General features: G+C 43.8%; 1 protein-coding gene across 2 annotated transcripts; it reads right to left on the bottom strand.

The window, feature by feature from the left end:
- Window positions 1-1,530: 1,530 nt before the first annotated feature.
- On the bottom strand, window positions 1,531-11,198 carry VCPKMT (valosin containing protein lysine methyltransferase). Of its 2 annotated transcripts, none has more exons than XM_050954743.1 (6): window positions 10,949-11,198; window positions 9,585-9,695; window positions 9,129-9,201; window positions 7,960-8,079; window positions 5,806-5,916; window positions 1,531-2,059 (listed from the first exon to the last, which is right to left on the bottom strand). In XM_050954743.1, exons 1-6 carry the CDS (start codon window positions 11,164-11,166, stop codon window positions 2,045-2,047), a joined length of 648 nt encoding a protein of 215 aa, XP_050810700.1. In that variant the 5' UTR covers window positions 11,167-11,198; the 3' UTR covers window positions 1,531-2,044. The 2 variants fall into 2 exon arrangements, with proteins under 2 accessions (XP_050810700.1, XP_050810699.1); XM_050954742.1 differs by having other exon boundaries at window positions 5,811-5,916.
- Window positions 11,199-13,958: the final 2,760 nt, after the last annotated feature.

Below are 13,958 nucleotides of genomic sequence, written 5' to 3'. Positions count from 1 at the left end.
CAGTGCCAGAATTTAACCAACTGACTCAATAAATGCCATGCCCTGTATTGTTAAACCTTAATCCCTACCAAGTAATCCATGACTGGGGTATAAGTAATGTTCACTGGCACCAAACATATAAGTTTTTGAAGTTTGAAATATTGCCACATTTTGTAATATGTAACCAACATAAAATTATGGGGCACACTCCATACCTTACTCAAGTAGTCCCGTTGATCTCAAAGCAACCAGTCATGGATTCAAGATGGCACGATCTCGCCATATCTGATTAAACTATGGCACAGAAGCAAGAGAAGGTTTTCTACCAAAATTCAATCTCATTAAATATTCATTTAGCATTAAGATGGACCTTAGCAATCAAAGCTGACCTGAATAGCATGTTACAAGGACTATTTTAAACTCACCAGAAAGTCATATTTTGACATTTCAATTACTAGCATTGGAAATAAATACGCATATGGAGTTAAGTAAAACAATCTAGCATACGTCAGGGTCCATCTTGTTATGTGCGGTTTGCATCGTGCCTAGCACAATGGGGTGCTGGTGCATCACTCGGGTACTCCGGGGCACCACTGCCATATAAATAATAATGTACAAACTGTAGTTAAGGATAAAAGGTATCAGGTAAATTTAGTATTAAGAAGTGAAATATAAGTATTAATCAATATTATAACACAAGGGACACATGACTCAGGCCTGTAAAATATTTAGCTTAGCCAAATTAGGCCTTAGGATACGTTAAGTTAATAATAAACCTGCTGAGTTGGTGTCTAGGTTTGTGATATGCTGATGTTTTGAAAGTAACTGCTGAATGATAAGGTGATGTAAACGCTAATGAACTAAAAAGTTAGCCTATGCAAACAGGGAATCTCAAACACGGTGAGGTGTGGAAGTGCAAATAAGAAAAAGGGGTTAAAACCTTCATAAATACGTATGAACCCCAGCAAGCATCAGCCTACCACATCAGAAAAGCTTATCTCCTGGCCCATGCGCCTCAGTGCGGGGAGACAACAAAAGGATGACCACTAGTGGTGGTGGTGATGATGATGATGATAATAGTAAGGATGAGAACCAACTTTAGGCTTTTCTGCAAAGGGGAGGGATAGCTCAGTGGTTTGAGCATTAGCCTGCTAAACCCAGGGTTGTGAGTTCAATCCTTGAGGGGGCCATTTGGGGATTTGGTTGGACTAGATGACCTCCTAAGGTCCCTTCCAACCCTGATATTCTATGTGAGTAATACAAATACCATCATTCTGGATTGGCTGGTCTCTCCTTTACCAGACTGCACTGTGTGTATTGTTTGGTTAGCTAATAAAAGTAATTAGTTTAGAAAAATCTCTGTTGTTCACTATGGGGCAGGTTCTCTTCTGTTGACAACCTCTCTACTATAGTCATTCTTGGGGGCTGATCTCTCCTAGATTAAAGTAGGTGTAAACCTCCACCTTGAGGTGGGTAATTAGTTAAAGTAACCCATAACTATAGATAAGGCCACAAAACTAAGTGCAGAACAAAAGCAAGCCAAGAACCATCTCGAGTACAAACTCTTTATGAAGTATACATAGACATCTGCTCTTAAATTTAAAGTAAAATTCAGTCAGGATAAGGAGTTTCCTCTTCGGGAAAAGTGGGTGACCTTCAGCTTCCTGCACGCCCTCCTGTTCAGACAGGCTTTGTTATTGAACGCTTGGATCTGATTTGTTTGAACTCAGCACACTGTATGTGTCTCCGATTCACCAGTGTAGCCCTCCCATCTATACAGCTGGCCCATGAACAGGACATCAGTCTAGGTTACATTTCAGTCCCATTTTTAGCTCTCTCTTGGTGAGGCTGCTTTGTCAATATTAACAGATCACGTTTGTCCTCTAAGACAGATACTGCCTGTGGTTCTATAACGACTGACCCACTGTCTCCTTATATCTCATCTCAAATCCGCTGTCCAGAAGACATTCTGTAGATGAGCCATGAACAGCTTTGGAGACAGCCTCTTTGAGTTAATTTACACTCTCTCTTCTCTCCAGAGAATCAGATAACATGGTCAAAGATCTCATGATGGGAAATTCTGTTAAAAAAAAAAAATTAAAATTCAAACAGGTTTTTAAATGGCCCACTTGTATTTACACACTGGCTCTGGATATGTTCTGTCACTACACTCTGTAAAATATATTCTCCACATTACATCACATAGAAAGAACATGATCTAGCTAACATGAACAAAGTTTCCAAGGACCTGATCCATAGACCAGCGTCAGTGCTAGGCTGTGCATTAGAATGTTTGTCCCTACAACAAGCAGCAAGTTTAACATAAACCTGTATTGAGTTCCTTCCAATGACTCCTGTGCTTAGCAAATGTCAGAAAAATGCAGATGGTCTTAAGCATTATTCCTAAAGGCAGGCCTGCACAACTCGTAAAGTGGTGAAGGCCACATTACTCCAAAGAGAACAGCTGAGGGCCGAAAACCCCGGCCTCGTGGAAACACCCCCACCCCCCTCCGGACCTCCCGGCCCTGCAGAAACACCCCCGCCCAGCCCTGCAGAAACAAACCCTCCTTCCCCAGCGCTGCCCCACCAAATCATCTGTGGGCTAAAAAGGAAGGTTGGGCGTGGGGAGGTGATACTTAATTTTAAATCAACCAGGGAATCCCAGCTGAAGAGGTGGCTGGGAGCTGTCAGGGGCAAATTAAAGGGCCCGGGGCTCTGGCGGCTAGGGGAACCCAGAGCTTTGCGGGGCTGGGGCAGGGATTTAAAGGGCAGAGAGCTCCTGCCGCTGAGGGGAGCCCGAGCCCTTTAAATCCCAGCCCCAGCCCATCTGCTGGAGCCACGGCCTGGATTCAAAGGGCTCTGGGCTGCCTACAGCTGTGGGGAGCCCTGAGCCCTTTAAATCTCAGCTGCGGCCGGGAATCTCTGCGGGCAGCCCAGAGCCCTTTGATTCCTGGCCGCGGCTGAGATTTAAAGAGCTCTGGGCTCCCCACCGCTGTCGGCAGCCCAGAGCCCTTTGAAGCCCGGTCGTGGCTAGGATTTAAAGAGCTCTGGGCTTCCCGCCGCTGTGGGCAGCCCAGAGCCCTTTGATTCCCTGCCGCGGGCCACACAGTGAGCCTCCACGGGCCGCATATGTTGTGCAGGTCTGCCTAAAGGGAACATAATGAAACTCATGGTAATGACTAGCTCTAATAGGTAATTCCAAGTTAGAAACCATGTATCCTTAAAGTTTCCAGTACAACGTTGTTACACCTAAGATATCCAAAAGTAACTCAATTGTCCCATTTAGCAAAAGAGCACTCCCACATCAACTCTTCGTTTTTCTCTAGTGCTTTTTGGAGAGTCACTCTTTTTTGAAGAGTTTAAGCAGTTTACCCTTTTCCAATCTCCACTTTAAATGCCTATTGGTATAAATGTACAAAAGGCCTAATTTCACAGAGCCTTGTGACACTTTTCTGTTTCCAGCACTGAAGAAAGAGTAGTAGTTTAGGGCACTGTTTCTGTAGGATACTTTTATCAAGTTGGAATTTGCTAGGTTTTGCTGTAAGAGATTACAAGACATCATTTCAGAGGACTGACATTTTCAGGAGCTATAATGAACCTAGACTGCCTTATAATTCACTATAAAAGCATCTGTACTATGCTTTTCAAGGTAAGTAAAATGTGCAAGATGTTAACTAAAGCATTTTATTACATGAGCGAACTCAGGGCTTGCCAGCTATTGTTTTCTTCCAAACAACAGACAACTTTACTGTAAATCATAGAATCGTAGGACTGGAAGGGACCTCTAGAGGCCATCTAGTTCAGTCACCTGCACTCATGGCTGGACTAAGTATTATATAGAAGGCCATCCCTGACAGGCGTTTGTCTAACCTGCTCTTAAAAAACCTCCAGAGGTTAAGGAGAACAATTTTTCTCTCTCCTCGTTGTAACAACCTTTTATGTACTTAAAACTGTTATCCTGTCTCCTCTCAGTCTTCTCTTCTCTAGATTAAATAAACCCAATTTTTTTCAATCTTTCCTCACAGGTCATGTTTTCTAAACCTTTCATCATTTTTGTTGCTCTTCTCTGGACTTCCTCCGATTTGTCCACATCTTTCCTGAACTGGACGCAGTACTCCTGTTGAGGTCCAAACAACGCAGAGTACAGTGGAAGAATTACTTCTCGTGTTTTACTTACATCACTCCTGCTAACACATCCCAGAATGAGGTTAGCTTTTTTTTTGCAAGTGTTACGCTATTGACTCATTTGTGAACTTGTGGTCCACTATGACCCCCCCAGATCCCTTTCCACAGTACTCCTTCCTAGACCGTCATTTCCCATTTTGTATGTGTGGAATTGACTGTTCCTTCCTAAGTGGAGTACTTTGCATTTGTCCTTATTGAATGTCATCCTATTTACTTCAGACCATTTCTCCAGTTTATCCAGATCATTTTGAATTTTAATTCTATCCTCCAAAGCACCTGCAACCCCTCCTGGTTGGTATCATCTGCAAATTTTGTAAGATGAAGATACTGAACAGAACTGGACCCAGGAGAGATCCCTGCAGGACCCCACTCAATATGCCCTTCCAACTTGATTGTGAACCATTGATAAACTACTCTCTGGGAATGGTTTTCCAACCAGTTATGCACTCACCATATAGTAGCTCCATCTAGATTGTATTTCCCTAGTTTGCTTATGAGGTCATGCAAGACAGTATCAAAAGCCTTACTAAAGTCAAGATATACCACATCTATCGATTCCTCCCACCCACAAGGCTTGTTACCCTGTCAAAGAAACCTACTAGGTTGGTTTGACATGATTAGTTATTGACAAATCCATGCTGTTACTTATCACCTTATTATCTTCTAGGTGTTTGCAAATTGATTGCTTAATTATTTGCTCCATTATCTTTCCAGGTATTGAAGTTAAGCTGACTGGCCTGTAATTCCCCAGGGTTGTCTTTATTTCCTTTTCATAGAGTGGCACTATAACTGCCCTTTTCCTGTCCTCTGGAATCTCTCCCATTTTCCATGACTTTTCAAAGATAAAATGCTAATGGCTCAGTTATCTCCTCAGTCAGTTCCTTCGGTATTCCAGGGTGTATTTCATCAGGCCCTGGTGACTTGAAGACATCTAACTTGTCTAAGTAATTTTTAATTTGTCCTTTCCCTATTTTAGCCTCTGATCCTACCTCATTTTCACCGGCATTCATGGTTAGACATCAAATTGCTACTAAAAAAAAATGTTTTTTAAAGCAACTAAACCTGAAATTCTTTTTCCTCCACAAATATTTCAACATAACAAGCTTCCTTTTAAAGCCTGTGTTGTGCAAGTGTATTTGCAGACTTGGGGCCTTATTTGATATCTATTCTTAAAACTTTTTATTTCACTTTTAAGCTAGATGTTTTGCAAAGTTAAAGTTCCCTCATCTGGCCCAATTAAACCAGCCATTTCCAATATTTAGGTAGTGTATCAATCAAGAAGTTGAGAGAAATACTATTCCCTCCGAAGCTATTAAACGTTGCCATTCAGATCTCTCTATACTACAATACCACATCAGGGAACCCAGTTCCAGTTTGCTTGTCCACAGCCCGGTTACAAATGTAGTTCCAGTTTGCAATGTGAACTGGACATTAACCTTGTTTCCCAACCAGTCTAATGTCTTGCTCATGGAATGTCTAACCATACTAATATGTATCCGTAACTGCTGCATACTGTAGCATTGGGAACGGTGGCTGAATATTACTTGTCTTCTCACACTCACCCACCAGCTCAAATTATGCTAGGTAAACCACACTGTCAAGAATTCACAAAACTATCTCCAATATTTCAATAAAAAATACCCTGCCATTTTTTTTCCTTCGGATGTTCAAGATGTGAATGTCCTCACTCCGATACTCCTCATCATGTTTCTCCAGTGGAACCTTTTCCAACTCAAAGTCCTTCTGGAGCAGCTGTTATTAAAACATAAAAGGCAGTAAGCAAAATACTTCTAGCAATGTTGACATTTCTACATACCTTTAAGTGCATTCATTTCACTGACGGTCCTAAAATATTCTGCATAAAGCAGCTATGCTTCAGGAGGTAAAATAGCACAAAGGATCCTTCTCTTCCACAGAAGTTTGTTGATTTAGCTAATTAATCTTTTTTTTTCCTTAAAAAACACCACGCAGCACAGTTATTTTAATTTTAATGTATCTGGTGCAAATCCAGAGTCAGACAAGCTTCCCAAAATTTAAGAACCAACAGGAAAACCTAAAATCAGTCAAAATAGTGTTTCAATTCCTTAAATCTCCAGTTCTTACATTCCAGTTAAAAGGCTCTTCCACAAAAACTAAAGTACTAGGCCGAACGACATCATATCACTACCCATCCTTCCCCCAGCCTCCACAGATGCCAGTGAAAAAGAGATGGCCTTTGCAGCATGAGAACATCTGACCCGCTCTTGTTTATACAGTGGGAGCACTGGCTCCAGCACCAGCACTGATCTCAACTCTTGCAACAAGGCAGTATTCCTCAGGTAAGCAGGTTCCAAACCATTCAAGATATTGTTAGGGCCACTACCATGAAACATACCCCAAAGCCAATGCAATGCTCAGAGTATTGGTAATGCTGGCACACACAGACATTATTCTGAAATTCTTGCCCTCTTCCCCAGCCCATACTATGCATTCTGTAGGCCCCCCGGTGCTCATGTGCAACAGTTGCGCTTTGCAGATGCAGGGCCAAACTTTGGACTCACTAGCCCCTCCACAACTTCTGACCATTTGGCCGGCAACACCTCTGGGGAATCCAGCTGTTACCCATGATTTGGTTTTTCTACCAGCTATGAAGTACTATTCTGTGACAATGAGGTTCCCAGACCAAGATATAATTCCTCTATGCCATGTACTCATGCTCTAATATTGACATATAGGGGGAAATTTTTGAAAGTGCTTAAGGTGGGTATGTTTACACAGCAATTAAACACCCATGGCTGGCCTGTGTCAGCTGACTCAGGCTCATGGGGCTCGAGCTGCAAGTCTGTAAAATTATAGTGTAGACTTCCAGGCTTGGGCTGCAGGGTCCCAGAGCTCGGACTCCAGCCCAGGCCCAAATGCCTACACCACTGTTTTACAGCCCCACAGCCCAAGCACCGCAAGCCCAAGTCAGCTCACATGGGCCAGCCGTGGGTGTTTAACTGCTGTGTAGACATACCCTGAGTGACTTAACAGTTTAAACCTGATTTTCCAAGCTCATTTAGGCACTTCTACTCCTAAATCCCACTGCATTTCAATGAGATTTATACTGCTAAATCATTTGTGAAATTGCGGCTTACGCTCCTAAGTCACACTGATACTTCTGAAAATTGTAGCTATATTCTGAATATGCCAAAAGCCTATGCTTTCAAAAGAACATTTTGAAGAGATTTCTTTAAAAAAACTGAAAGGACTAATTTTGACTCTCAGACCCTGTTTGGGAATATTAAGCCAGCTGTTGGGGTGGGGGGAAATCAAAATGCTAATGCATTCATGTCTATAAAGCTGACTGCATTATTCTTTTTGCAGATACTGACACATACATGTGGTGCTCTTTCATTAATTTATAAGATCTTTCAAGCAGCACAGACAACTATTTGACTACCTTTGTGAGTCTGGTTTACTATGCTCACAATGAATGTGAATTATCAAAAGCATCAATGCAGAACTAAGGTGTTTAAAAAAAAAAAAAAAAGAATTTCTTTTCCCAAGAAAGGAGGAGATTATTTAAATAAATGCATAGCTAGCATCTACGAATAAGTCAGAAAATACAATATAAGGAACTGGTGATCAACTCCTTCCTTGCATCTGTAAAAGTGTTCTCATTCAAAGTCACATGGAATTTTCCCACAACAAACATACTTGACTTGTACTATGCATTGTACTTGTACAGAGACACAGAAGGGTCTGTGGATTTCAACTGAACCATTACACAGTCCTCATATACACAAAGCATGTGTGACAGCAAAGCACACTTACCTCAAAGTATTTTCTCTCTATTTCCGGGTTCTTACCCATAGTCCTTTGTTCGTAACAACATATGATACAGGTATCAGGACCTGAAAGGTCTTTCAGGGTCTTCAGTAATGGCTCTAATGACTGCCCAAAAGAAATCAAGTATTTGCCACTTAGACTTCAAAGTTCACTTTACTACTATTACATTCCATAACTAGAGCCAAGTTTCGCCGAACTGGACACTTTCTTATTTTACTTTTAGGACAGCTAGTTATATTTAGTACAGTACTAGGACAAGTGACATGTAGGTAGCAGAAAGGATAAACGGAAAAACAAGTTACAATACGCAATTGCTTAGAAAAATGGCCTTTTACACATTTTACATACATAGATCAGCCTATACATCTATATCATCTAAGCCATGGATATCCCACACTGCAAAAGTAGCTGTTTCCTTGAAATATGCAAGATTACTTTTTCTTCACAGCAACACATTGGACTTAGACACCTGTTTTCAAAAATTAAAAAAAATCTAACCAGACTTAATTTAAAGATGCGATTTAGGCTAGAGATTGTCCTCCAGGAAAAAAGGGCTCAGAGTTACAGGGAGGAGGATCTGGAGGCTGGTGAGAAAACTAAAAGTAGAGTCAGAGATTGCTTCCCCAGCCCAGATCTTGTGCTAGCCTCAGCTCAGGTGTACCACAGGGAGAGAGTTCTGCAGAGGGTGATGGACCAGAAGGGCCACTTTCTGAAGCATGGTTTCTCTTCCCAACAGACCCATAGGGATTACCTACGGGAGATAAAGCTGAGCCTTTAAGCATCATCTTATATGATTTCCATCAATAGATGGTGAAACTCTCCAGTATCAGCTAGCAGTGTTTTATTTCCCTACAACTCCATTGAAAAAAAAGATTGGCCACAATTCTGAATTACTGCTCTCAAAAGACCTGATTCAGGCCTTGTGCCACATGATCCTAAATGTGTTATTTGCTCATTCTTAAAATTACAGCTTTTAAAATTCATCATTCAATACTGAGCCATCAAATAATGTTCCTCTGAGCCACATAGATTGAAAACTAGTGCCTATATTTATTTAAAGATTTCAATATGAATTGCAGTCTCTCACACCAAATCCAAAATTCCCAGGTTCTTTCCAATCAAACGCATTATTCCTATGGTTTTCAAATAGTTACCTCCTCATAGTAAATGCAGTCTGCCATAACTATATAATCTGGTGCAGGCAGAAATTCTTTTACATCTTCTCCCCTAGAAAAAGTGAACAGGTAAACATAAAATGCAAATTTTAATTATAGAAAAAAAATTGTATGCTTTAAAAATGTAACATTTAGCGCAAAATCTATATGACTTTGGGTTAAGTCCGCCATTACTTATTCCACTGTATATTTTAGGGGAATTTCCATTTTTACAAGTAATCTATCATATCACATTTTCCAAACATATTTTGAACTTGGACTGTAAGCTCCTTGGGGCAAGGCTCTCCTTTTGTTCTGTTTGCACAGTACCTAGCCCAAGGGTGTTCTTGTCTGTGATTAGGGCTCCCAGGTGCTCTGATAAAACCAATATTTATTATTAAAGTTATACAGCAATTGTGTATAAATTAAATATCAAGATTAAAAGGTTATACAAACCATTTCAGTACCTTGGCTTGAACTGAGCCTGTGACAAGATGATTGTTCTTTTCAATATTAATATTCAGCAAATCCTGAAGTTCCTCAAGATCAGTAACGGTCACATCTGCCCTACAAAATAAATATTTTTAATTCATAAAAAGGAAGCCCAGAAACACAAATTTAAGACTCCTTATTGTTCGAAAATAAACATCTCTGTAACCTCTTTCATTCCTTTTGGAAAGCTACTGCAAACTAAAGTCATGACTTAATACCTGCTGAGTTACTTCAGCAATTCACACCCTGTTCTGATGGAAAGACTTGGCTCACAAAATGCAACTTGCCATAAGATTTAAGAGGGTTACACGAAGAAAACAAGATTCTGCTACAGCTCCTACAAAGTAGGATCCTTGTATAAAAACAGAGTGATATTTGTACTGAAGGCCCCACCTGTACTTTAAACTAAAGCACTCCCAGGTGGGTTCCAATGTAAATTTGTATAACTTCAGTTAAAGGCCCATCTTTAAAAACTGACTGACTTTTTGTTACTCTCTTCGCCGGTGGTCACTCAGCATAGTCTACGCTGCAAAAAACAAACAAAAACCCTGGAGCATGGTCACGACCAGCCCAAGTCAGCTAACATGGGCTCACGAGGCTTGGGTGCAAGGCTAAAAATTGTTCGGGCTTGGGCAGGCACCTAGGCTCTGAGCCCCATGCCCCTTGCTAGATTTCAGAGCCCAAGCTGGAACGTCTACACTGCAATTTTTAGGACCAAGTCAGTTGACCCAGGCTCTGTGACTTGCTGCCACGGTTGCTTTTTTTACAGCACAGATCTGCCTTCTGGGTACGTCTCCACTGAACATTAAGCCCAGGCGTGTGGGACCCGGGAGGTTTTTCCAGGCCTGTGCTTGAGCCTCCACACGGCGCAGTAAACCTGGGTTTACAACACCGGACCCGGGTCTCACAGCCGCACCGCACGACACAGCCCTTCTGACTCGGGTCTGCAGCTTGAGCTGCGTCCACACTGCAGACGGACAGGGCACAGCCCCACGTCCCAGCAGGATCCCAGTCCCCAGGCCCTGCGCTGGCTGCGCCCCCTGATCCTGCACAGACAGAAGGGGGGGGCGCTCGGCCTCAACCCCGACTCACAGCCCCCAGCTGGGTGCGTGGCCTGGACATACCCTGAGGGCAGCCCCGGCCTCGGGGATCAGCAGCGGGGCCCCCTCACAGGGCCCCCCCTTCAGTGAGCTAAGGCCCCAGCTCCGACCCGCCAGGACGTGGGGTTCGCTGGAGCTCGGATCCACCCCGGCAGCGGGCTCCATGGCCAGGGGCGCCCCACAGCCCGGCCGGGCCCGGCGAGCCCTCAGCCGCCGCCCTACCCCTACCCCAGCGTGGCCGCCATGATGCCCACGGCGCCGGTGCCCGCGCCCAGCTCCAGCACGGCGCAGCGGCGCAGGCCCGGGGCCCCGCGCTCCAGGAACTTGGCCAGGACCAGGGCGGCGTCCCACACCACGCAGCCCACCCCGCCCGCGCCGCGCTGCTCCAGCCGCAGCGCCGAGCCGTCCCGCTTCTCCAGCGTCCGCACGAAGCCCGGCCCCGCCATGGCGCCGGCCCGGCTCCTCACAGCGCAGGCCGCTCCCGGCGCCGCCTCCCCGCCCCGCCCAGCTCGGGCCCGGGCCAGGCCCAGAGCAGCGTCCGGCCCCTGCCCGCCGCATCCCCTTCTCCTCTACCGCAGGGACGGTGCCCCCTGCCCCTGACTGTGTCCCCAGGTCGTGCTCCCGCCCCCTGACTGTGCCCCCCCCATGCCCATGCCCCCCCGGCTGTGCCCCTCCCTGACCATCCTGTCACCCCCCGGCCGGGCCGGTGTCTCCACCAGTTCCCACTTCCTCCCCCAGCATCAACCGGCATCCCCACCTCCGCTGCCAGATGATGCCCAACATCCATCTCCCCAGCTCCCTCACCCCATTGGCATCTCTATCCCTGCCAAACCATGCTCCTGTGCCCCCAGCGAAGAGCATGGCCTGCCCCTTTACCCCACACCCCTGCCCTGCACAGCTGGTTGGGGGAGGGGGCTATTGCACCCACTTTTGAAACCACGGTCCCCTAGAAGACTTGGGAACACACACACGCACACACCTATCATGGATTTGGGCATCTCACAACCCACCTAGTATTTTTCCTTGTACCCTATCAGATTGTGAGGCTTTGCTAGGCTGAAGCTCCTTCCCCTCCCTCTTTCCAATTCTCTCCTCCCCTCCAGTCTTCTGGTGATTGTTCTGCAAGTACAGCATAAAAAGAGAGAAAAGCAAGACGGTGCAACATTCAGACTTTATTCCAGTGGTTCTCAACCTGCGGCCCATGGCCTGCTTGTGGCCCAGTCAGCACACCGCTGCAGCCCATGTGACGGCCTCGGGGCCATACAGGTAATATTTACCCACAAGAGTAAATAGGCTGAGAACCCTTGCTTTCGCTGCATGTACTGTCCACAATCATCAAATACTTCCTGAAAGTAGAGTTCTCTGAGTCAGAGGTTCCCAAACAGGTTCCTGAGTTTGATATTCCATCAATTGTCATGGCACAACAGCTTGTTAAGAAGGTGGTAACTGAGGCTCCTAAACATGACCCCATGCATAATTGTACTAGAAGGTCCCCTTTGGGAAGCTGTGTATCAGAACCTTTTCTCTGCCTACAGCCAAAGATCCAGAGCAGCCGTAACCTGGGGAAGGAGAACCCTGACTGAACCCGCGAGTAACCTGACAGCTGGAGCAGAACTGCACCAAGTTAGTTGCTATTTCTGGCTCTCCCAATTGTATATGACTATGTACTGAGCACCAATAGTCTATTCAGCCCTGTAAAATACAGAACCTACAGTAAACAGGCAAACCACACAATTCAGGAAAGGCAATGCAAAAGGAGGTGCTGACCATATTACGATCCCACCAACAATACAACAGTAATCTACTCATCAGATTGATGTGTATTTTAAAGAGGGACTTGAATGAGGAGTGGGTGGATGCTTGGCACTGCATGCTTTATAAATGATAGCTTACGTCTGTCATGATAACACACTGCAGTTGTGAAAACAAAATTTCAAGAGGCAATCCTGTGCTGTGCCACTTACAAGTAACTATTTAATTAAAACAAAGGCATGTCCATCAAAACCTCTTGTTTACTGCAGTAGGTTTACATACTGCATCAAACATGGAATTGTTACCAATAGTTGACTCTATAGAATCATGGGAGTGTGATCTTGTCCCCTCTGAAGTGCAAGGGAGTTTTGCCATTGCCCTCAGTAGAAACAAGTTTGAGCCACAGGAAGTCCACCATTGAGAGGTATGGGAGGGAAATATGTTTATCATAAAGACAAGATATGCTAGAAATGCAACTGCAGCTTTGTTCTGTACTTTTAGACGGTTTGACATGCATCCTGGAGAAACAGACACGCTCACCTTATCATGCAACTCATGCATTTATAGTTATAGTTTGATAGATGAACCAAGATCAGTAAATGATTCATATTTACTTTCTCACCAGCAGATGTCAGTATCTCAGAAGGAAAATAGAATTGTTCACTGAACCAACTAGAAATATTTAGGGCTATCAAGCAATTAAAAAAAAGTGGGGTCTCTTGAGGTGTTTACCCCTCCTTTTTATAGTTTCAGTCCCCCTTTTGAAAAACATTTCCAGCTGGTTACCAGGAGACACAAAGGCTATGTGGAAGGATGTTCCCTGCTGCATTTTTCTCACCTGTTTGAGCTTCCCTTGTTTCCCCTTCTTGGCTGATAACTCTGTTTACTACTAAAATGCAAAGTAAGCTGAGCACACATTGCTTTGTGCAAGACAGACCTGCTTGCCAGCCTCAGTTTGGAACGTGTGTTAATAACACCGTACAGTGGAATTTGTTGCCACACATATTTTATCAGGACATTATTGACCAGCAAATTGTGAGTTTTCAGATGATACCTTACAAAACATACTTTGTACAAAGTAGGGCTGTGAAGCAATTAAAAATATTAATCACACGATTTAAAAAATTAATCGCAATGAATTGCACTGTTAAACAATAATAGAATACCATTTATGTAAATATTTTGGATGTTTTCTACGTTTTCAAATATATTAATTTCAATTACAACACAGAATACAAAGTGTACAGTGCTCTCTTTATTTTTGATTACAAGTATTTGCACTGTAAAAAAAATAATCTTTTTCAATTCACCTAATACAAGTACTGTAGTGTAAGCTCTTTATCATGAAAGTTGAACTTACAAATGTAGAATTATGTGCAAAAAGGCTGCATTCAAAAATAAAACAATGTAAAATTTTACAGCCTTCAAGGCCACTCAGTCCTACTTCTTGTTCAGCCAATCGCTCAGACAAACAAATTTGTTTACA

Source organism: Gopherus flavomarginatus, chromosome 5 (genome assembly GCF_025201925.1).
Source record: "Gopherus flavomarginatus isolate rGopFla2 chromosome 5, rGopFla2.mat.asm, whole genome shotgun sequence".
Taxonomy (NCBI): domain Eukaryota; kingdom Metazoa; phylum Chordata; order Testudines; family Testudinidae; genus Gopherus; species Gopherus flavomarginatus.
This window is presented reverse-complemented; position numbering and strand designations above follow the sequence as displayed.